At 39.2% G+C, this 24406-nt stretch overlaps 4 protein-coding genes across 10 annotated transcripts in view; 2 read left to right on the top strand and 2 right to left on the bottom strand.

Moving 5' to 3' along the window:
* LOC129763363 (cation-independent mannose-6-phosphate receptor) overlaps nucleotides 1-24406 on the bottom strand; it is a 251516-nt gene that overhangs the window by 2181 nt on the left and 224929 nt on the right. For all 7 annotated transcript variants that reach the window (XR_008740896.1, XM_055762348.1, XM_055762351.1 and 4 more), the window contains exons 6-7: nucleotides 9809-9998; nucleotides 9379-9512 (exon numbers count right to left, since the gene is read on the bottom strand). Coding sequence is in view for 6 of the 7 variants with exons in the window: in XM_055762348.1 (XP_055618323.1) it covers nucleotides 9379-9512; nucleotides 9809-9998 (324 nt within the window). In the remaining variant the exon portion in view is untranslated. The remainder of the gene's footprint in view (nucleotides 1-9378; nucleotides 9513-9808; nucleotides 9999-24406) is intronic.
* LOC129763370 (uncharacterized) lies at nucleotides 11329-11835 on the top strand. Its single transcript, XM_055762357.1, has 2 exons — nucleotides 11329-11413; nucleotides 11476-11835. The coding sequence occupies exons 1-2, from the start codon at nucleotides 11407-11409 to the stop codon at nucleotides 11757-11759; spliced, it is 291 nt and encodes a 96-aa protein (XP_055618332.1). The 5' UTR covers nucleotides 11329-11406; the 3' UTR covers nucleotides 11760-11835.
* Nucleotides 19124-19999, top strand: LOC129763366 (uncharacterized). The gene has a single exon (XM_055762354.1). The coding sequence runs from the start codon at nucleotides 19142-19144 to the stop codon at nucleotides 19931-19933; it is 792 nt and encodes a 263-aa protein (XP_055618329.1). The 5' UTR covers nucleotides 19124-19141; the 3' UTR covers nucleotides 19934-19999.
* On the bottom strand, nucleotides 19941-20508 carry LOC129763368 (uncharacterized). The gene is made up of 2 exons (XM_055762356.1): nucleotides 20443-20508; nucleotides 19941-20374 (listed from the first exon to the last, which is right to left on the bottom strand). Exons 1-2 carry the CDS (start codon nucleotides 20447-20449, stop codon nucleotides 20088-20090), a joined length of 294 nt encoding a protein of 97 aa, XP_055618331.1. The 5' UTR covers nucleotides 20450-20508; the 3' UTR covers nucleotides 19941-20087.

Here is a 24406-nt window from a genome sequence, read left to right on the forward strand (position 1 = left end):
AAGTCTTTTGATATGTACCATCACATTATTGACACCAATTTTTGTATTGAAAATCATGCTTTAGTGATAAAGGACTTGAACGAGTTATATGTGTCGTTTGTTCCTTCATTGATAAAAAAAAATTGTTAAAAATACATCTTTCTTACTATGTGGTATCAGTTGATTCGTCGAGTTGTAAGAATGCAACCGGAAATCATCAATGCTTTCTATCAGCATCTCATCCAAATTTCAACTTTTAGCTTTTGTTTTACGTATAACAGCGACTTTTTTTTTAATCAAAGCAATTATTCCAGATTCATAGTTAAAAATATTAAAAAAAAGTCTTCAAAAGATTTCTTATGCTTTAATAAAATTTAATTTACTTCAGATGATGCAATTGTGACTGATTTCGACATCGAATTTGCTCTCGAGAAAACTCGAGAAAACAAACTCTGCAAAACATTCATTTGGAGCCAACGATAGTTTCTTTTTATTTTAATATTTTTTTCTGGGAACGACTCCTATTGTACATGGAAAACCAGGAAGACCAGTAAAAGTTAAAAGGTCTACGCTTTGGCCAGTCTTGCGCTACAGCTTCTCCACGCTGTACCAACTGTATGCACAATATGTCTTCTTATAATGCAGCTTGAGAAAGGAATCCGATCTGGGAAGCCAAAACAACGGTTTTTTTTGCATTTTTTTGGAAGCTTATGCCCTTAGAAATGTTGCACTGAAATGATTTTTCGATATTTGACTATTATTTAACTATTATTTTTCGACCTTCCAGAAAGGGGCCCGTACTTGAGCAATGACTGTAAAACAACGCATAGCATGGAGGGACGCCCCGACATACGTAGCAAAAACTTAAAAGGGTATTGATATAATGTGATGCGATGTTGTTTCAATTCTGCGAAAATCAAAGAGAGGTTATTGGTTCCATGTATGGACAGAAGCAGCTACTCATGATGGATGTTTTTTTTACTCAATTTAAAGATAAAATATAATACGAGGAAAAAATTGCAATTGAAAATTCTTGGATTCTGGCGCCCCCGGCAATGGGTTTGCCGCCGGCACACTACGCTACTGCCCTTGGATATCGGAGTTGTACCATCACATTATTGACTGTTGACTGTATCTATTTTCTAAGAACTCGTGGGTATAAGCATACGTACACATACACGGATTCATAAAGTTAAATAAAAATAAGTGAATAAAAAATTGACAAAGAGATACCGTGAACAGCAGCGACAGAAGGAGTGCCAAACACATCAGGATCGACGTCAGTAAGATCCTGATTACGACAAACTGGTTATCACATGGAACAAGGACATGATACGGAAATGAGTGAATGTCTTCGTTGTTCCGTCCGAGAAACGTACGGAAGAAGATCACAACCACATTTTAAATAGGGTTTCATCGCCCATTCTGCTAGTGGGTGATTTCAATAGTCATTCAACTTTTTGAGGTGATTCCTCCACCGACCATCGTGGTATTTTAATTGAGCAATCCATCGATGGGACTGGACTCATTTTACTTAATAATGGTGATCATACTAGGATTTGCTTTAATTCTGGTAAATCATCTGCTATTGATTTGTCTATCTCCTCGCACAACTTTTCCTCCCAGTTATCCACCATTATAGAACATCTTGCAGACCATTTCTGACTAGTTTCATCCTCCTCCAATTACTTAAAAAAAATTAATCCCACAAAATAGATTCAGAATCCTCTCCTCCTTCCTTTGATACAGATCATGACGCGAAAAGAAAGGAGTTTGCATTTGAGGAACTTGAATGGGCTCTTCAAGAATGGGCCCACCGGTCCTGACGAGGTCGGTTATCCTCTTCTCAATAATCTTCCCCCAATCAGTGAAACCATCCTAATATTGCTCTTCAACAAAATTTGGAACGAGGGGAAATCCCTGTGGACTGGAAGGAAGGACTTATGATTCCTCTCCCGAAGCCCGGTAAAAACAATTTTTTTGGAGTAGGACTACGTCTTTCATTTCTATACCGGGGTGTAAAATCAAAGTTTCGAAAACGAAAGCGTTACGCCGGAGACCGAGATTTTGAGTGTTAATAACTCCTAAACAACTGAACGAAATGGTATGATAAACACTTCATTCGAAAGATAAAATGTCTACGCGTTCTATACTTGTTATTTTCTGATCCAAAAACCTGTTTCAATAGTCTTAAATTTGCTTTCAAAATAGGCTATTGAAATCACCAATCGGTATATAAGCGAGCGCCGCTCGGAAATCCACTCAGTTCTAATTGAACAGCGATTGGAGCATGTTGTCGCTGTTGTGGTGAAGCTCTTCATTTATCACGAAAGCGCGGATGAACGGTGTCACCAAGAGCCTGTTTGTGCACCTTAGGCCAGAAGGGAATCCATCAGGAGGAGAGTGATGCTACAAACGGTTCCCCGGGAAGATCTCGAAGCAGCCGCTACACACACACACACATACACGCACGGAATTCTTTCCGTTTGGATCGAGAAAGATCCGGAAAATAATCTGCCAGTTCCTCTAGGAATTTAAAAATACATTCATGTGAAAGAGTTTATTTGAATGTTTTCTATCCATGTAACACTGTGACCAAATATGTTTCAATCAAGTGCTATTAACAGATGGTTATCGAGTTAGCATTAACCACTGGTGGGCTTCCAGTATCGAGGAAAATGTGGAAATATCTAATCGTTACTGAAAATAATCTGCCAGTTCCTCTGGGAATTTGAAATTACATTCATATGAAAGAGTTTATTTTAATGTTTTCTATCCATGTAACACTGTGACCAAATACATTAGGTTTTGTGATTTTTCAATCAATCGCAATCAACAGGATAGCTTCTGAAGATTATTCTTCCCCATCAGTAGGATATTTCCGTATCCAATATTGGATGCATAAAACCTTGTGCCTCCAACGTAACGCTCTCGTTTTCGAAGTTCTCCAAATATTCATTCATTCAGAATGAATTCAGATTCAACTTCATACAAATGATCTCTAATAGTCCTACGTCACTCTTGCGGTTATACCATAGATATAACCCACTTCCTGTTTTGTCGACAGTTACCGATTATCTTTCCGAACATGAGGATCTCCTTGATTCCTACCTGGAAAGATGCATGCATGGTGACATTGTATCTCTTGATCTATCAAAAGTATACAACCATGTGTGGCGTTTCCCAATCCTCAAATCTTTCTAGGAATGGGAAATCAAAGGTCGCATGGGTCGTTGCTTACAAAGCTTCATTGATGACAAAAGATTTAGAGTCATAATCGGCAACTACCGTTTAGGATCCAGGAGAACGGTATACCTCAAGGGTCAGTTATTTCTCCTACTTTGTTCTGGATCTGTATGCAATCCCTGTTCGTTAATATTCCACCTAATGTTCATGTTTTGGTGTATGCAGATAATATCACTCTCATCTCCTTCAATCACTTCAAATCTATGGCCAGGAGAAAATTTGAATCCGCTATCAACTCCGTAGCAGAATCGACAGATGGAACAGGTTTCACAATTTCTCCAGAATATTTACTCCCAACTCATACACATTAGCAACAATTGTAAAAAGATCAGCAAGTTACCAATGCTCATGCTTAATCAAACCACTATAGTAGAAAGTACATTTCTCAAGATACTTGGGATTTATCTTGACCGGACGATCAGCTTCAATCATAGCATACGTGAAGAGTACTTCGGATGAACACCTTCAAATAAATAGAACGATTGCATCTAATGTCTTCTGTGTCCATAGATCATCTATCATGCAAATCGTCAACTGCTGGCTACATTCCGAAATGTTCTATGGCGCTGGCCTTTTTAGCTGAGGTAGTCATGTTGACAAGAAGGTATGTCCGTTGTACAGCATAGTTTTCAGTGATGACCGTTCAAGCACTATTGACCGGTCTGTGTGATTACAAAGACTGTGTGTTGGCTTAGTCTTAAAGGTCGCGAAGATGTCCAATGGCAATGAGAGCCAACGAACTACTACACTCCTTGACCAACTTCAACCTTCCTTCCATAGCTACCTTACCCAGAACTTAAATTAGACCCTGTAACCAATCCTCTCTTTTTGCTGGATTCCAGGTCACTCTGGAATTCTCGGTAATGAAGAAGCCGACAGACTGGCGGGTTTTGGCCGGGACTGTGAGTTTGAGGCGGTTGCTACACCTTCCTGCTCCACAATATTGTCGAACCCTTTCCCGCCTCTGCATTGGGCACACAAACCTTACCAATAGTTTCCTAATCACCGAACAAGATACTCCCCCCCCCAACTGCATCACCTGTGGTGTAGCCCCATCCATCCTCCATATACTAACGGAGTGCAAAGCCTAGACAATGGGCCCTATTATAGGAATCGAGGCGATAAGAATTTTGTTCGTTAGCTCTATTTTACTATTATAGAAGTCGGGCAATTCGATGGCATCGAGCGAGTGATAGTTATCGATGCAAGTGTCAGAACTTTTCGAGTTGTTTGATTCGCTTGTTGCATATCTTCAGAGGATTATTTTGTTTTGGTTTGCTTCTCGAAATTTTCCTCTGGGAAACATTTCAGAAACGCTTAAATATATGCAATTTTCAACACATGTTCGTTTGTTTTGATCAGTATTTATTTTACGGTGCTGCCAGAATAGTCTATACAAGGTAAGTGTTCAATCCAGCATTATTTATATTAATTATGTTATAATTTACAATGCAGAACTTACTTCCAGCGCATATTTCAGTGGCTGAAAGTAAGTGGACAGTTGAACAACTCGTTGAACCAATGAAAGCGAAATTAAACATGGCTCGAGTTTTTTGTGGAGGCAGTTCAAATGGGATCCCGGTTAAGGAAAAGTGGGAGGAATTCAGTGAGGAGCTTAATGCACTGAGACCATCAATGCGTCTTGGTTCCGAATGGCAGAAAGTTAGTGTTTCTTCTACGATACATATAACGTCATAAGTAAATTTTATCATATTCTTTGAATTACTTTCAACCGAATTTCCTACCTAAAAATTACTTATTCCTGCTAACGTACATTAGTACGTGTTACTTTTGTCAGTAATTTTCTCTTTTATTGCTATACTATACCAAACTCTCTATACCATATGCTAAAGCTGAAATGTTTTGCAAACCAATAATGATTTTTTTTTAATTACAGATTTGGATTGACAACATGAGGTGAAAGGTAAAGAAAACACTAGTACACAACAAGCGAGAATTTAGGGCCACAGGTGGTGGCCCAATACAATAAAGCTATTGACTCCGATACTATAAAAAATCGACGCTAAAAGAGAATTATATGCAAAAAAATTCTTTTGCTAAAAAAAGTGGAATTCATGGGTGACTTCTTACGGAATTCCATAGATTGCAGTTGTAAAAATACATGAAAAATTCATTTTCTAATAATTATATTTTTTGTAAAGCAAATTGTTCCATGATGTCGTTTTTTATTACACATCCATGCATGTATTACACCTATTAAGCTTCATTCGTTGAGAGAATATCAGTTTTCTCCAAAACATAACCATATTAACACTTTTGGAAATATAGATATTTATAATTTTAATAGCAGATGTCTCAAAAAAAGATTTGGCATCCTTTCTATAGTGCTTTGTGAAACATTTCAAACTCGTTTCAAAATATTTCAGCACCGCCACTAACATTCGAGCAGAGTAACGAATCGAGCTCGATTTCTATAATTCCAGATTTTATTCGGTGTGATAGTGATTGTATCGAATCCTCGATTCGATTTCTATAATAGGGCCCAATGAACGTTCGACCAACTATTTAGACTTAAGGAGGTATTCTAGTGTAGAGACACGAATTTCGGACGTTCTTTCGAGCTCTGTAAAAGTAAAACGAAGAATATTTTTACTATCCATTATATCATTATTTGTTTATCTGTCTGTTAACAAAAAAACGAAAATTGAACAGAGAAAATATTTTCATAACTAGACTAGTTAAGAGCTGATGAAGTGAACGGTTTCAAAAATAAGTTTTGCCATGTCGTAAAGGGTGTGTCACATCAAATTGCATCACGGAAAAAACGCTGTAGAAATTCGCCCAGTAGACCGATCCTTTTGAAAATTTTAGAGAGTAAAATAAAAACTATTAAACAACTTTTGGCATTTTCTTTTTATTCATACTTCGAGCCCAAGCCCGTATGCTCGCACCTTCCTTTTTACCCCGTCCATAAGGTTCTGTACAACGTCAGGTAGTAGTTTTTTTTTTAACAGAAATCTATTTTCTCTTGAAGTCCGCCTCCGATTTGACAACTTTTGGGTTCTTCCGGAGGGCCCTTCTTCATAATCGCCCAATATTTCTCTATTGGGCGAAGCTCCGGCGCGTTGGGCGGGTTCATTTCCTTTGGCACGAAGGTGACCCCGTTGGCTTCGTACCACTCCAACACGTCCTTTGAATAGTGGCACGAAGCGAGCTCCGGCCAGAAGATGGTCGGGCCCTCGTGCTGCTTCAATAGTGGTAGTAAGCGCTTCTGTATGCACTCCTTAAGGTAAACCTGCCCGTCATCACGAAGGGGGCGCTCCGCTTTCCGCAAGAGCAGATCGCTTGCCACACCATGTACTTTTTGGTAAACTTGGATAGTTTCTGCTTGCGAATCTCCTCCGGAACGCTTAATTTGTCCTCTGTGGAGAAGAACAACAGGCCCGGCAGCTGACGAAAGTCCGCTTTGGCGTAGGTTTCGTCGTCCATTACCAGGCAATGCGGCATCGTCAACATTTCGGTGTACAGCTTCCGGGCTCGCGTCTTCCCCACCATGTTTTGCCTTTCGTCGCGGTTAGAAGCCTTCTGAACCTTGTATGTAGGCAGGCCCTCCCGCTGCTTGGTCCGCTGGACGAATGAATTTGACAAATTCAGCTTATTGGCGACATCCCGGACCGAACTTCTCGGATCACGTCTAAACTGCTTAACTACGCGCTTGTGATCTTTTTCACTGACGGAGCATCCATTTTTGCCGTTCTTCACCTTCCGGTCGATGGTTAGGTTCTCGAAGTATTGTTTTAGTACTCTGCTGACCGTGGATTGGACGATTCCCAGCATCTTACCGATGTCCCGATGTGACAACTCCGGATTCTCGAAATGAGTGCGCAGGATTAATTCACGACGCTCTTTTTCGTTCGACGACATTTTTCCAAATTTACGAAAAATTGACAGTGAAGCATGGCCAACGTGATCTATACACTCTTATCTGATTATAAGCGAAAGCTGAAGATATAATTCCTAAAAATTAAATTTCTACAGCGTTTTTTCCGTGATGCAATTTGATGTGACACACCCTTTACACTATTCCAGCCCTTCTGGTTATCTGAAACAAAAAAAATCGAACAGGTTCTGAATCGGTAAAGATGCCGCTATCGCATGAACCTCGGACAAGTCGCAAACATCTTTTTGGATAAAAGGGCGGCCGTTTAAAAAACAAAATGCGGTTTGAAACGTTTTTTGTTACGTTTCCCGAATTTTTTAAAATAGGAAAATTTAAAAAATATTATTTTTCAGTGGTTCATGCGATGGAGAAATACATGCAGATTGTATTCATATAAATTCGACATAAATCGGTTCTGTAGAACTTGAGATATCGTGTACGCCAGTTTGAAAAAAACGCATTTGAAGTTCATTGTTATTGCCGTAACAGGTTAGATACCGCATCACTCAAATGGCTCCAACTCGGTAAATAATGGGATTTTCGACTAGTCCTTTCTAGGATATATTCTTGAATGCCTAATCTACAGAAATATGAAGGATTTTATTTTTATTTTTTTCAAATTTTTAGACTAGAATACTGCCTTAACTCTGGAGTTATTACTTTCCCCTCCCAAAATTTAGATATTCTAACAGATTCGTGCTTTCGGATTAAAATCCCTCAAAAACAAAAACAGAACAGAACGGTATTCAACATCCAGTAACATCCATAAAGTATCTCTTTGAAACAATACGTGGTTTGCGGAATCATTTGGAGTCAAATCATCGATATTTTCTTCTCAAATCCAACCATCGAAGACACGTTCAAGTTTCCTGTCCGCTTCAGGATAGTTTCCTTAATTAGGTTTCGGAACATATTGGGTTGGGGAATAAGAAATGTCGTATATTGTCAATATATGGCAACACTTAAACATATCTTGTGTTATACTCATCGCATCGGGTCATACTATACGGCTATTTAAAGACGACAATCTGTGCTACAAGTGTCGTTTTGACAGTGTTGTGATTGTCCTATTCAGTCTCAAGTTATAGCGCGTCAAAGATGGAGTCCACCAAGCAAGAAATTCGCCATATTTTACGTTTTTGCTACCTGCGAGGTAAAACTGCAACGAAGGCGGCCGAAAAAATTCGTGTAGTTTGTGGACCCGATACTGTAACGATTCGCACAGCACAGCGTTGGTTTGATCGATTTCGTTCTGGTGTAGTGGCTGTCGAAGATACATCAGATACAACTGGGTAGAGACCATAAAACCGTTTGGAACCATTTGCAGAAGATTGAATTCCAAAAAAAGCTGGATGTATGGGTGCCACACGAGTTGACGTAAAAAAATCTTTTAGACCGAATCAACGCCTGCGATGCACTGCTGAAACGGAACGAACTCGACCCATTTTTGAAGAAGATGGTTACTGGTGTTTGTCGGGATTAGAAGGGAATCATCCACTATGAGCTGCTCAACTATGGCCAGACCCTCAACTCGGTTCTCTACTGTGAGCAGCTTGACCGTTTGAAGCAGGCGATTGACCAGGAGCGGCCAGAAATGATCAATAGGAATGGTGTTGTTTTCCACCAGGACAACGCTCGGACTCACACATCTTTGATGACCCGCCAGAAGCTACGGGAGCTCGGATGGGATGTCCTATTGCACCCACCGTATAGTCCGGACCTGGCTCCAAGTGATTGTCATCTCTTCCGGTCTATGCAAAACGCTCTTGGTGATACTAAGTTGGCCTCAAAAGAGGCTTGCGAAAACTGGCTGTTTGAGTTTTTTGCAAATAAGGAGGGGGAGGGAGGTTTATAAGGGGGGATAATGAAGTTGTCTTCTAAATGGCAACAAGTTTGCGAACAAAACGGCGCACATTTGACTTAAATTGGATAATTTTAAGTATGTTAAATAAGGCGTCAAATTTCGATCAGAAATACGACATTTCTTTTTCCCCAACCCTATATCTTTTTCTAAGAACTCATTCAGGTATCATGGACTTCTGAACCATGTACTATTGAATTGAATAAAATTACAACTTGCTAGGTTTCGAAGCAACATGAACGAATTCTAGGATGAAGATCAGTGACATTCACTGAAACCACTGTTAAAAACAATAAAATTATAAAATAAAACAGCGTGACGAGGAGAACATAATCAGGTAAGCCAAGTCAACTGAAACGTAACATCAGATAAAAATCAAAACTAAACTTACCCTCGAGTACTGCACGAGCACATTGCGTCCCCGCAAAAGTTCCCGCATATTCGCGCGCCGCTCTGGATTCCGTAACAGCAGAAAAGCGGCTGCTCCCGCCAGTGAAATCAGTGTCAAAACGGCCAAGATGATACCTGCGGAATATGACAATATAAGATTAGTGACAGTCTCCAGTTAAGTAACGAATAACACTGTGATGGAACCTGAAGCCTATCTCTTGCGCCAGAAAGAAATGTGTGAATAATCATAATACAGCAAAAACCATTTCAGTTATACCAAATAAAATTAATTATCTCAGTGGGGGAAAATGTAACACGATGATCCACCGGAGGCGATGAATAGATAAACTTTTGGGCCATACTCGGGTGATGATTACGCGATGAATTTCGTGTCAAGCGACGAGAATGATAACAATGCTCGAGATACTCACCCACGGTACCGCCTCCGACATCATCAGTCACCGAGTTATTAGTGTCCGTCTGGTTTGCTGGTTTGTCAGTCGCGCCGGAGTGGTTCCCATCGTTCGGCGGATGAGGCTCACTTCGGTTCGAAACGGTGGCACCAACGAATGCGCAAACCTTTGGTGACGTTTGCGTCATGAGCAGATGGCACGGGCTTTGCTGAAATTGGATGGAAAAAAGTCGGGAAAAATGGGGCGTGAGAAATCGGTAAATAAATTGGGCTAATAAGATAGTGGAAGCTATAATACTGCCCCGGATTTGGCAATGTTCACCGCTTCGCGATGATTTGCAAGCACAGCTATCGCAAGTCCCAATTGGTTGGGAACAGACTAAAATTCAATCGACAATTATCAAGAAAACTTTTAGACGTTTGCTGAACGTGTTGAGTTCAGATTTCATTATAAAAAAGTAAAACGCTTTTATGTGGATTTTTGAAAACAATTGAACACTCGTACCAGGTAAAATTTTGAAAAATTTGATCTGGAATCTGAATATTGCAGACTATACCGGCATTTTCAAATTGGAATTGTTACTGGTATCCGAATAGGGAAAAATGTGAATCTCCACATTCATATACAGCCATTCACGCCAAACCGATATAGTGGCTCTCAGATTTTCGTGAAAATTGGTAGTTTTGTTCTTTATCGCAGAACATTCGACCCGTATTTCTTTTTGACGTAGAAATACGTCTTTCATTAAGGGTGCCAAATCAGAAAACAGCTCACGTTTTTATGAAATAAAGTTAACGTTAATAACTATTTTTGCCGCGAACGGATTTTGGCGATTTTTCATACCAAACGAATTGGAAATTCCCTAAGATTTGTTTGATATGCTATGCATTACAATCCCATAGTCGGTATATGGTTTAAATTGATGAAAATTTAAAGCATTCTCATTTCCTCAACAGAGCTGTCAATAACGAGCAATATCAAATTTGACCTCAAAAATCACAGCCTCGCCGCAAGAATCCAACGGGACCTTTTTGTTTTTCTGAAGTGACTCAAACATTTCTATGAAATCTCGAATTTCTCATCGTGATAATTGCTTGAACTCTCTCAAAACCTGGTTGAGACTTCCAGACCGAAAGGAAGTCGATCCCGAAGCTCTCTTCACAATATGTGTGACTAGTACCGATTTGGTGATAGAACGAGAGCGTTCAACTGTGGGTAACCAATGTTATGCGCCAACCGGAAAGAGGGAACTTCACCTGACATCGACGAGTCGAGACCTCTGACAAACTTTCGCTCAAGGTCTCACGTTCTGTTCCTGAAAATTTTCCTAGCACAATCAGAGGAACGTTATCGAATAAATCGAAAACCTGCCGATAGATCCTCCGGCCGGTAAAAAAAAGAAATAATTGAATTCCTTCGATCGACTTCTCCATTTCTTATCAATTTGTTCTTGTACGGCAACGAATCGAATATCCTTATCGCTTTCAATCTAGATAAAATAATTGCTGTCTACTCAGATATAAACAGAGCCTTGTGACTCCGAAGCTAGTCACATTGGAACATACTGTTGCCTGGTGAAGATTTCTCTGAGCAGCCTTCGTTCGAACAAGATAACAATGAAATGTAAGTGAATCCATTTATTTTCCCAGTCCTGAAATATGCGCTGATACAGAACCTCTATCCAGTCACCCTCATCATCGCTGCCGTTCTTGTTGGCCTGGCGTCCGGATGTGTCCGCGATGATTCCGATGGTCGACCGAATTGCATCGCCGTCGAATTGGAACAACGGCTGTGGCGCAACAATGCAGACCCCACGGCTTTCTGGGAGTGTGAAACACTCAATGTTCCAGCGACAGCCCGACGCTGTGCGTCCGAGGAAATGTTCTATGTGGTCCCATTGCGATGTGTTCCACACACAGAATGGGAATGGACGCCAACCTGCAAACCGCCAAGCATGGTGAGCTCTTGAAGCTGGGTAAAAACAAGTGAATGAAAGAATGAAAGAGTAAATAAAAGTATCGTAGCCTAGTCATGGGTGTTCCTCATATGTGATATGTGGTACGTGATTGTTGGTCTCCGGAGAAAACTACGGGATCCATGAATTGCTACTTGTGACTTTGGTCTGCAGTTTTTGAACAGCTCTCCGGCATTGTCAGTTTCGAAATTCCGGAATTTTAATTTAAATTGTAGCCTTCGATTTTCGAACTATGATGACCATATCTTTGAACGGTTCCCGGAATAAATCACTGCAGAACACCACTGCAACAGAAACAACCACTCAGAAAAAGTGTAGTAGGCTAGAAATATTATGGCGCGGACATTGCTTAAGGATCGTATCCTATGTTTCAAACTAACCGGGCAGTCAGTGGAACACAGGTCTGCGTGCGAGACACCGCCGCTTCCGATGGCGGGTCGGCGGTAGACTCGGATCGTGTCATCTTGGCGGCTTGGGCTGCCTCGATTCCTCATCCATTCACCTCAGATTAAATTTCAAAAAACGAAAACGAGAGAATTAATTTATAACGGAAATGTGAGACATTTATACACATGATGTTTTCTCGAGTGAGTCTCATGCCAAATTTTCATAGAGACTCCGTAAAGGATACGAATATAGCATTCTGTTTCACTTCACCAAACTTGTTGACAAGGTTTTTGTTATTTTGAGCTATTCAAATGAAGCTTCGGCGGTCCGCTAACATACGAGGGCGGTTCGATAAGTACTTAGCCTCATCGCCCGATGGTGTCACTATCGCAAAAGAGATTACTTATCGTGTAGTACATTCTCGTAAACGGCTACTGTCAAAATTTCAGCCGAATCGGACTCGTAGTTTTGTCTTGACCGTGTGTAGAAGCGAGCGTGTCCGCGGATTTAAAAAGAAAATGGAAAAAATTAAAATTCCACCGTCGCCACGGCCAAATTGGTCGAATTGCACTACGAACTGCTGCCCCATCCATCGTATTCTCCAGATTTGGCCCCGTGGGACTTTTTTTTTTGGACGTGGGACTACGTCTAACCGGAATATACGGGGGGTAAAATGAAAAGCTAAACACAGAACATGTAGGAAAAAATGCAAAATTTCGAATGCTTATAACTCGAACATTTATTACTGGATCGGAGAGATGTTTGCATCAATTGATAGGGAATATTTCTACGCATCTATCGCAATTAATAAAATGTTATTTTTCATTAGATAAACAATTGAATAACTGTGAAATGTTGAGCGTTATCTAAACGCCCTAACTGCCTCGTTTTGATTGGCCCGATTAACGGTTTCCCCAACACGACCATCAAAACCAAGCAGCCTTGTGGAAAACGGCATTGCAAATACATGAAATTATGGGGACTTTTGTTCTCACTGAAATATGTTCCCTAACACGGACTTCAAAACCAAGTAGCGTTGGAGAAATCGGCATTGAAAATACATGAAAGTAGGGGGGAGCTTTTGTTCCCACCGAGATGTGTTCCCTAACAGAGATTTCAAAACTAATGTGCCTGGGGAAATTGGCATTGCAAATTCATGCAGGCCGGGTTTTTTTTTTGATCTATAGAAGTTGAAGTTGTTGATTCATGCAAGCCGGGGGTACTTCTGCACCCGCATTTTTGTTTTGCATAGCGGGTACGAACAAAACGTTTTTGCGCGGTTATTCAAGATTGCATTGAAGGATATACCTTCACATGTTCTGCTCACAGAATTTCTACGCACACCATTTGATGATTAGGCAAAATGTTGATAACCATTTGCTGCGATAACGCCTATTGATTAAACAATATGCGTTTAAGGTAGATGTCCGAAACAGAGTGCCTGAATCAAATCAAGCAAATTCGCAGTTCGAGAAGTACATACACAAACATACGCAAACTCCAGGGGTAAAAGTAAAATAAATAATCGTTTGATATTTCTTCCGTTCACATATTTTGTCCTAGGCATCATACCAAATGTATAATGACTGTCATTAAATTTACTTGAAACGAAGAACATAATCTATCACAATGCATGAATCGACCTTACATAGCCTTTGTTCAATCGTTTTACTCACATTTAATTGAGTTGGGAAATTGTTTCATTTAATCCAAAATTTAATAAATACAAACAAATGATTGCTAAGCTAACATAGTCCCACGTCAACCTTGCGGTTATATCATAGATATAACCCATCCATTTTTTTTTTGTTTCCAAACTTGGAAACAAACGGCAACAACGGTCTGGTTTGATGGTGAATTCACCTTCAAATCTGTAGAGTTGTTTGTAATCTCAAAACTCGTGAGTAAATCCAAGTACAGACTTATTTTAGCAGAAACGCATGTCATCATTTGAAAGCAACCATTTTGTATTCGTCGAGAAATGTCTCGATTCTGATGAGTGGCAGTAAACCAAAGAGCGCAAGAATTTCCCAAGAGATTCTTGAGTCAATGCCAATTTGATTTTGCACCTGCACAACACAATCCTGCATTGGTTCTGAATTACTCTGCAGTAGTTCACGACAAACGTTCCCGTAGCTTTCCATTCGCTTCGGAGCGATACTCAGCAATGGATTCCATTCTTCATGATTTCCTATTAGAGCAATCAAATTTTAATCCTCGATGCAGGGTTGCAAATAATATTTTCCAAAAAACTGGAAGTAAACTGGCTCCAGTAAGAACATTTTTTTAAGAAGATCGGCTCTGATTTATCTGAAATGATTTTTTTGACCCAATACAAACAAATGGGCAATAGAATTTCTCTTGAAACTACGTGTAACATTTATATATAGTTCTTACAATCGCGAGATAAACATTAAATTAATAATATCGTTCGAGCAAATCAAAATGACACAAACATCACGGTGAAACAATATTTGATGATATTTTCTTCGAGAACTTTTGGAAATATTTTATTTGGGTAAAATACGAGAAATTTCATATTTGTTGCTTCGTGGTCATAAAATCGTTGATTGGAGATCGTCGTAGAACTGTACAGAACGTTATCAATGAGACGGGCGAGTAATGGACTTAACTGACTTAATGTTGTTGGGTCTGGTCTTGCATTTAAACTATTTTATTCCGTTTCTAGCCTCGAAAAAGGCCCTTGACGGAAACTTCGAGCTAAACTTCCTCACTCATGTCTTGAGAAAGAGCTGTACCTAACATCGCACGCCATTTTCGATGCCTGTAAACAAGTTTGAACCACATATAGCTATAGCGAAAACCGTTGCACCGGCAAGTGCAGAGCGATAAATGAGTGGCTTAGAAATGAAAAGGATGTAAGTGATTTGATCGATTTCTCTTCATCAACTTTTGCTTTAGTTAATAACTTAACTGCAAAAACGTTCCAATTTGAGTTTGCTATAGAACCGATAGATGATGGGCTCAAAATGAAAGGGGTGTAAGTGATATCATCGATTTCTCTACATCGACTCTCTCTTTTGGTCATAACTTAGCTGCAAACTCATTCCCAGCTGTATTTGACAATGTGGAAGATAGGTCAGAGCCTTATTTATCGGATTCTATAGCAAACTCAAATTGGAACGTTTTTGAAGTTGAGAGATTAACACTCCTATACTCGCGCATTGGTCTGTCAGACCGAGAAATCAATAATTCGTTTATTTCTCAGAAATATCAACACTACGACTTTGCGATTCTCTCTAGCTTCGTTATTCGTCGTTCGTCATCGTTTAGCGTATCGCATGTGTTGGTACAAAGGAGACACTTCTTTAACACTTTTGGTCTGACACACCGACGCGAGTATAGGAGTAACTTTTTTGGACAAATGCCTTTCTTCATATTCTAGAGTATTGTTGAATGAAATGAATAAAACAATGTTAGTGGCGTGGAATATTTATTGAATATAATGCATAAGATCATTACAGGACTATTCTTATTTGATTTCAGTCCCTTTTGTAACTGGATTGAACGGATCCATACATTAACTATTCGTCGATATATTCGTCGTTAGATTCATACGTTCAAAAGCAAAATATATGTTTGTCTTTCGTATAGTTAGTCACTAAATATTATGGTCATATATATATACACACTTGTGAAAGAATTTTACTTGTGGAAGAATTGTAAACAGTGAACTATAAACAGATCGGTAGTTTATGGTAATTTTTAACAGTTACAGTTTCGGGGATATTTTTTCAATAATGGACAATAACGACAAGAAAACAAGAAAGAGAAAAGCAAGTTCCTAGAATTCCTTTTATATCATCTTTTTATACATCATCTAAAATAAGGCATTACTTTACCAAGAAAACAGAGACAAAGAATATCAGAAATATGCAAACTTTATATTCCAGAACCTTTATCATCTGGTAATTATCTAGAAGGTCGTTATACATTCTTCTCTTCGATAAAAGACCCGAAAAACACGCAACAACTGCATAAAATGTGAAAAAAAATGTTTGTTTCGAGCATTCAGTTATGCTGAGTTCTGATTCTTACTCCAATGATACCACAATCGATTGATACGTATTTATTTTATTTTATAGCACTTTATACTTCCATGAATTATATTCAGTTGTAATTAATAACAGTGAAAAATTCGAATTTCGTTATTATTTGTTGGAGTATCAAAAATTAATCTATTTTGAGGAGGATGAATTAGATGACTATTAAAACACAATAAAGACGAAGAAAACATATATTTTGGAGTTTTTTCATTCAATCATACCCTCTTCTTCAAATAAATGCCAATAAAGCCTGAAAAATACACAATGGCAACATTACAGAGAAGTTCAATTTTCGGTCTGTGACACTGTGCGCGAGTATACGTGTTATGATTTTGAACGCGAGTACAGGAGGGTTAACTAAAGAGAAAGTTGATGAAGAGAAATCGATCACTTAAACCACTTTCATTCTAAGCCCCTCATATATATATTTCATGGAATAGCAGCGTTAAAAATGAAAAATATAATCTGACTACCCATAGCTGAGCAAAGTTAAATATTCACATAGTTTGCACTCTCTGAAACTTTTGGGTCAGGATTTGTTGCTGTATTCATTCGCTCATTGACTTTATGTAGTCCGTATGATTCTGCTGCTTCATGATGTATGAATAGGTTCGACATGTAATGAGTTAGAGGCAAAGAAGAATATAACCTTTCTGCGCCCAAACCATTCATTACGGTTTTGGTTTGCTTGCTCGTGTATCATGAAGTGCGAACCGAAGCAGGGTTGTCTCGTTCTCTTTTGTGTCATGATTTGTAGCACGCGAAAGCAAAAGAATGCCACTGGGGGAAGTGATTTCTGTAAGATTATATGTGAACAAATGAATGTGAAATGGTCTATCGGCAAACTCTGATCTTTTTATATGTGCATCCTGTTTCGATGCAACGTGATTCTCTGAGCTTCATGAGAATGGGCATAGCAACAACATTCCGAGAAGCCATGCCATGTAAGTTCATTCTCGAATTGATCGGAACGGAAGAATGCTGCTCGTTGCATTAGAAAGGCCGTACGAGTAAAATCGACATCTTTTATTCGTTACCTTGGTCACTTGTTCTACTATATTCTACTATGTAGTAGATATAGTACTACTACTACTACTATTTCCACTATAGATCTCGGACAAAAACATAGATGGGGATATTATCTATTAATTTGTGTATTCGGGATTAAAATCCGTTCATTAACCAAACTCACCGGGTTCAGCTAGTATAAAATAGAGAAAGATACGCATTCCTTGAATCTGAATGAATTTGAACAACTGGAAAATGTCAATGTTTTTATTAAGATAAAAAATCCCGCGTTATTCGGATGGTTTTATGAAATTTTACAGTTGTGATGTAGACGGTGAAAATAATGTGTCGATAATGATGCAACATGTCACGTTGCATCAAAGTGAAACATAAATTTCGCGACTGCGACGAATTCTGTTAGTAACATTTTAGACAGCGTTCAGTTGATTTCATAGATTGCAGCAGAGGATAATTTTAATATGTACTGTATACGCGTCGAATAATTGTCGGTCGTTTTAGTTAAATATAATCAAAATTAAACATTTGATTATATTAATAATTAATGTTGTGAAATGTAATGTAATGTAGTATTGAGTATTGTGAAATAAGAGTTATTAGTCAGATGTATATATTCTGTTGTGATATTATATTGGTTAATGTGTAATGCAATTCATGCAGTGTTGGGCGTGGAATTAGTCATTCGAAGGAGATTCCTGTCCAACAAAGGCGTTTGTTACCGTGTTCAGCTCATATGGGGGGTCGGTTCCTTACATGTCACGTTTGCGAACTTTTAAGCTTATAACCTCTAAAAAATAAACAGAAAAAAGCATGTAACTTAGACTTAATATGAAAATTACAAGTATCTGGGCTACCTAAAATTTCTACCAAATAGTGAATTATAAAATTCCTTTCCTTCCTAAGTAAAGCGAATTGAAAGCAATAAGATCGTAGTCCTACGTTAACAATGAGTTCGTGTCTTGGATACCACCCTCCTAACTTTTTCAACTAATGAAACATACGAATGTCTTTCCCCGCAGAACTGTTTTCATGTATAGGAAGAGATCATAATCCACCTCCATTTCGAATTCTATCGGAACTCTTGTGTTCATTTTATGACCCTGAAATATAATCTTGATTCCACTCATGATATTTCTCTCAAGAATTCAAGTACTGGCTGGGTTGAAAATTACTTATTGTTTTTAAACAATGTTGAAATCCATACATATGTTGGTAGGCTGTTGCTGGAATTTAATAAAGTTTGTTCTGCACCTAGAAATTTCGATTCTCGGATTTAAGTTATCCGAGATGTCTGGTCTTTTCGGTCTTCGGTACTTGAGAAGTCACCGAAAAATAGTTTCAAGTTTCTGACACTCATGCTCGAATCTGGGATTTGTGAATCGATTTATGAACACAACCTTTTCCCCTATATTCTGATATCTGGTATCTGGTTTTCCATTTTCCATTTTCAAGTTCTCGTTTTCGTTTTCAAAGGGCTACCACACTGATCCTCCCTGACCGTTCTAGGTTGATCAAGGTTAATATTCTTTCTTGATTGTGCTCGGTCTCGCACCATCGGCCTAGAGCCTAGTCTACCTTTATTGTCCGATTTGTATGTTCAGTTTCGCATTGAACTGTGTCATGGAATGTGATTGTACTGGGATGTTTACTTTGCAACTTACGGCTTTGAGTTTTTCGGAGAAAGACGATAAGAATCAATAAATCGCGAAGTGAAACATATACCCTCCGCTCCCCCGCGATCCAAGCACAGCACATATCAATCCCTCCCATGCGTGCCAAAACCTTATCATATCACTTCCGTCGAGATTGCTATTTGCGAAGATTAGATTAACCCATTAATTCAAGTTAACCGCAGTTGCGCCGTTTAGTCATCGCCAAGAACTCAACTCATTCACAATGGACGCCGCCCTCCTGTTCCGTGCAATAATACTCGTCGGTAGCTACGCTCTCGTATTCGGACGCGGAAACTTGGATTGTGTCAACCCAACATGTGCTACCGTCGCCGATCGGGCTACTTTGTGGCCATTCAGTGATCCAAACTTTTTCCTACGCTGCGAAGAACCGGGTTGGAATCTGGTGCGCAGACCCTGCATCGCACAGCGGCTTTTCCACTTCGTCCGCCAAGAGTGCGTTGAACCTTCGGAATGGGAAGAGCCCTGCCCGGACGAGAGACCAGACTTGCCGCAGTGTCCACAAGTGGTTTGCCGAACTGTACAGGATCAAAGAAAGCTATGGCCCCACGAGGACGCCAACCACTTCCTGCAGTGCATTCCTCGACCCAATGGTGGTATGCAAGCTGTGAGAAGGAACTGTCCAAATGATTCTTTATTCAGTTGGAATCTACAGCAATGCGTGCCATCCAGCTCGTGGCGAATGGATTGTACGTTCGATGATGACCAAAGTACTACGGTGGAAGATGAAACAGAAACAACCGCAACACCGGAGACAACAACACCATTAACTACTACAACGACAGTACCTGATAGAGGTATATGTCCAGTACCCATATGTCGCATCCAGGACCCAAGACTCTACCCGCACAGCGACTGGACTATGTACTATCAATGTGTTCCCCAACAGGACGGTAGTTGGGCACCACTGGAACGACCCTGTGCTCCTGGCACACGCTTTCACTATGGATTCCAGGTCTGTGTGTGGCCCGCACAGTGGGAAGACTTTTGCCTTTAGTCAGACATTTTATTGAATTTTTTTCGTCAACTAATAAACCAATAAAATATTTATTTTTGGAGTACACTTATCGTTGAATCACTGATATCACCATCCTCGTCCATCCAGTTCCACAAGTTGTATCATACGTAAGAAAAATCATGTTTACAAGCGGTCAGTTATCCGGTCGCGAGAGAGGAACACAGGTTGGCTCCCATTCCCATTCGTCCCAGTCCACGCACTCCAGAAGCGTTGCATGGAATGCCATTTCCGTAACGCATCGACGAGCCACTCCGGGTTCGTTTAGCTTGACGCACTCCCAGTACGCGGTAGGATCGTGATTATGGCGCCAGAATTTCTGATTCAATTCCTCCTGTTTCTTGCAGCCTGGTTGTCCATCACTGTTATCTCGTATGCATCGTGCCGAAACGGCCACCACCAGGACGAACAGCATCAGTATAGCTATCGGGAGAGGATCAGTGGGACAAGGGTATTATTTGTTAGGTTCCGTGAATGTCCTGATTACGTACCCTTCATGGTTCTTTTGCCTTGAGAACACCTCGACTGGAACACGGTGAAGTCAAGTGGCCATCTGAGTCGGTACTCAACTGTTATATACGCTGCAGTTAAGACTGTATCATGATTTATCTTGTCATCTTAATGGAAAGGTAGTCAGGACAACATCGGTCCCGCACTTTCTAGAGTTTCTTCAGGAGCAATTAGGATGAATAGATTCAAGTTTGTTGCATTGGAGAATTGCCCCTCGGGGTGAAGGTGTTGGGGGCCCACCAATCTTATCAGCGATCTCGGAGCAAGAGTGCGAAATGCACTTATTGGCAATGGGATGAGTCCTGATAAGATACGCGGAAAATTATCGGAATCGGGTTCGCTAGCCTGTATAACTATAGGCGTTTAACTTTTAGAAGCCAAATGCTACGAACCGGTATTCTACGTGTACTAGCATATCTATAGACGAATTTCATACCAACTCGTCTTAGGAGTTGGCAACACGATTTCAGATAGCAGCGAAACGTTATGGGTGTAAACACATAGGTCTATTAAGCAACTTTGTATACTTGAAATATTCAAAAAAGAATTGTACTACTTTTTGAAAAGGTCCAAAAAAATTTTCTTGATTTTGTACAAAAAATTATAACTCAAAAACTATAATACCTACAAAATTTGGGTCAAACGATACTTGATATTTTTCATGAAAACATAGATAATTTCCTATATTTCATTCTTTAACCATGTTACATGTTAAACGTGAGAATTTAAACACAAAAATGTAACGAGTAAAACATTATTTTTCCAGAGGTCTCCATTCAAAAATATTCCAGAAACTATAAAAGAAGTTGACGTCTGCGACGAAAGTTTATGTTTTAATATGATCTAAAACTTTTTCTTTTTGCTATCTTGACTTTAAATAAAATTAGGATTAGGTGTAATTTTTTCAAAGAAGACATGAAGAAGTTGTAAGTTCTGCAATGAATGTATGTAATAATTTGTAAGCTATAATTTGTATTTGCATAACAATAAGCAGAACTATTTGCTTCTATATTCCGCTTGAGGTGGGATCGAACATGCAATAGTAAGGTTTTCCTACTTGAGATGGGATCGAACATGCAATAGTAAGGTTTTCCTACTGGGATTTGAAACCATACTTCCTTCAAAGTTACGCTGTATCTAAATAAGCGCAGTGTTTGTCCATGTTCCAAAATTCTGGATACTCTTCCATATCCGCACTGGCGGGAAAATTTTCTGTACGCTGCTGGTATTTTCTTTGTCGTAGCACACTTTGATATAGAGCGCTTCCACTTCTTCGAGGGTGTGTAGTGAACGTGAACGAAAATGCTGTTTCTCAATATATTTCATTCATCCCATTCTTGTATCAAGCTGCGTATGTATATGTGTGTGAAATCAGCCTTAGGTATGAATGATTTTCGCTCGTGATGTGCTTGCTAGCTCGCTCGCGACTGTGATTTCAAATCGCGGATGGCTTATGTATATCAAATAAGTTGAAAATGGGCCGAATCGAATGTACTAGCTGCTCGTTATTGACGGTACGGGAAGGCAGAACAAATGTATGGGAAAATGGGAATGCTTCCAGTTTTAATTAATTTAAACCATTTAGGGAATATGGGAACAACTCTCAGCAAATTTACGATTCGAATGGTATGCAAATCACGAGAATTCGGTCGCAGTGAAAATAGTTTTTAACGTTTATTTTGATTTCATAAAAACATAACCTGTTTTCTGATTTGACACACTTCCTGAAAGACGTACTTCCACGTCAAAAAGGTGGTAATTAGAATTAAGGTATTTTTTGAGATTTGAAAGATTTTAATAATAAATTCAAACGGAACATTTTTCAACATTGCATTTGAGGGGCTCAAAATGAAAGAGATGTAAGTGATATCATCGATTCCCCAAAATTTTGGTCAAAACATAGCTGCAAACACATTCCCAGCTGTGTTTGACAATGTAGAAGATAGGTCAGAGCCTCATCTATCGGATTCTATAGGAAACTCAAATTGGAACGTTTTTGCAATTGAGTTATTAACTGAAGGAAAAGTTGATGAAGAGAAGTTGATCAAGTAACTTACACCCCTTTTTTTCTGAGCCCCTCATTTGAAATGTTATTTCACCTTGTAAAAGTGCCCATCTTCCGATGTATGGACGACATTTTGGAAATTATAAGGGCTATTCATATTTTTTTTTTGAGAATTTTAAAACAACACGTTTTTGAGGATAATGAATTTTAATTTTTAAAATAATTTTTTTTCGACGACTTTTTTTTCTAGTTTTGGTATATGTTATGAAAATTCAAACATCTTCCTACATTTCATCCTTCGACTTAAGTTTTGTAGGTATTATGGTTTTTGAGTTATAATTTTTTGTACAAAATAAAGAATATTTTTTGGGCCCTTTTCAAAAGTAGTCTAATCCTTTTTTGAATATTTCAAGTATGCAAAGTTGCTTAAAGACCCATCTGTTTACACCCACAACGTTTCGCTGCTATATGAGATGGTGCAAAGTATTGGCCATAGATAGTGGCCACTACTTCTTCCCAACTTTCTGGCAATTTACAAATTCCATCGCGAAAAAAGCGTTCATCTTTTGAAGACAAATGAACCCAGCCAAATTGTGATACCCAGTTCTGAGGTAAAGCATATTCAGCTCAAAGCAATTTTCATCGATCGAAACAAATGATAGTCGGAAGGGGCAAGGTTCGGGCTATAAAACGGGTGAAGCAGAATTTTCCATCCGCTATCCCTTGATCTCCATCGCTGATGACGGTTGCATGGACTTAGTTATTCTATAAGAACACAAAGATGGTCAATTGAGGGCCTTGAGTTACTCACGATCGATCGTTTAGTAAGCGAACGCGTAACCAAGTGGCTACGAAGACCCTCCTAGGCCGACCGTTGTCATAATGGAATATTATTGATTCGTGTCTCATAATGTGGACATTTTTCTTCAATGGCTCGCTTCAATCGTTGCCTGCAGAAGTCCATTGATTGTTTGACCGAGTTTTAGCAGCATATATTGGATGTTCCTTGGCTTTACGTACAATCTATTCGGATCGGCCTAGTGAATCCATTTTTCGTCCCCGATAACGTCATCAACTCGTATGAAACATAATTTTCTTGTTTTTGGATGAATCATTAGAAATATCTTATTGAGTTACTCCCAATGATTCCGCAAGCTCTGTTTGTATTTGACACGATTCTTGATCGAGTAATGTCTCTAATTCATCGTCTTCAAATTTTATCGGTAGACCTGGTCGCTTTTTGTCTTCAACAATAAAATCACCATCGTCCAAATCATTCCCTACTAAATCTATCGGATGGCGCAGAGTCACCATAAGTTTCCACAAGCATTTGATGCGCTTCAGCTGCACTTTTCTCCCAATGAAGAAAACCAAAGCTTCCGGAAAAAAGTGCTTATTTGCAACGAAACTCGACAATCCGTCGTCATCTTAATTTAAGTCGTTAATTCATGAGCTGTGGTTGTGGGATGCAATCCATCTTTTTTTTACCTGTAGGAACGGTTAAGCGTAAGTTTTATTTATATATATTTTTAATTTGTGACGATCACTTCAAAGACATAATCAAAGCTAAAAATATGTGAAGACAAAATCAAAGCTAAAAAAAGTTGATGGGTCTGAGCCTAGGGGCACGGACGAGATCTTGACATAGGACTGTGATTGTGTGTAGTAATTGCATTTAAATTAAGTTTTTCATTGTTCAAAATCTGTATTTTTTCTCTTTTGATACATCAAATGAATTCTCTGGGAAAACCGTTTCCTGTATGTACTTGTATCCTTTCAACGGGTTAGATGACAGAACGTGATAGAATCCGGTCCGCATTCTGTTCAAAAATGTACACAAAAATACCATTAAAGCCATTACTACCCTTTTCTTTTGTTTATTCAGTCATGCAGAAGAAGACAAAGAGTCATCATGTATCATTTTTAAACACAAGTCTAAA

Source organism: Toxorhynchites rutilus, chromosome 1 (genome assembly GCF_029784135.1).
Source record: "Toxorhynchites rutilus septentrionalis strain SRP chromosome 1, ASM2978413v1, whole genome shotgun sequence".
Classification (NCBI taxonomy): domain Eukaryota; kingdom Metazoa; phylum Arthropoda; class Insecta; order Diptera; family Culicidae; genus Toxorhynchites; species Toxorhynchites rutilus.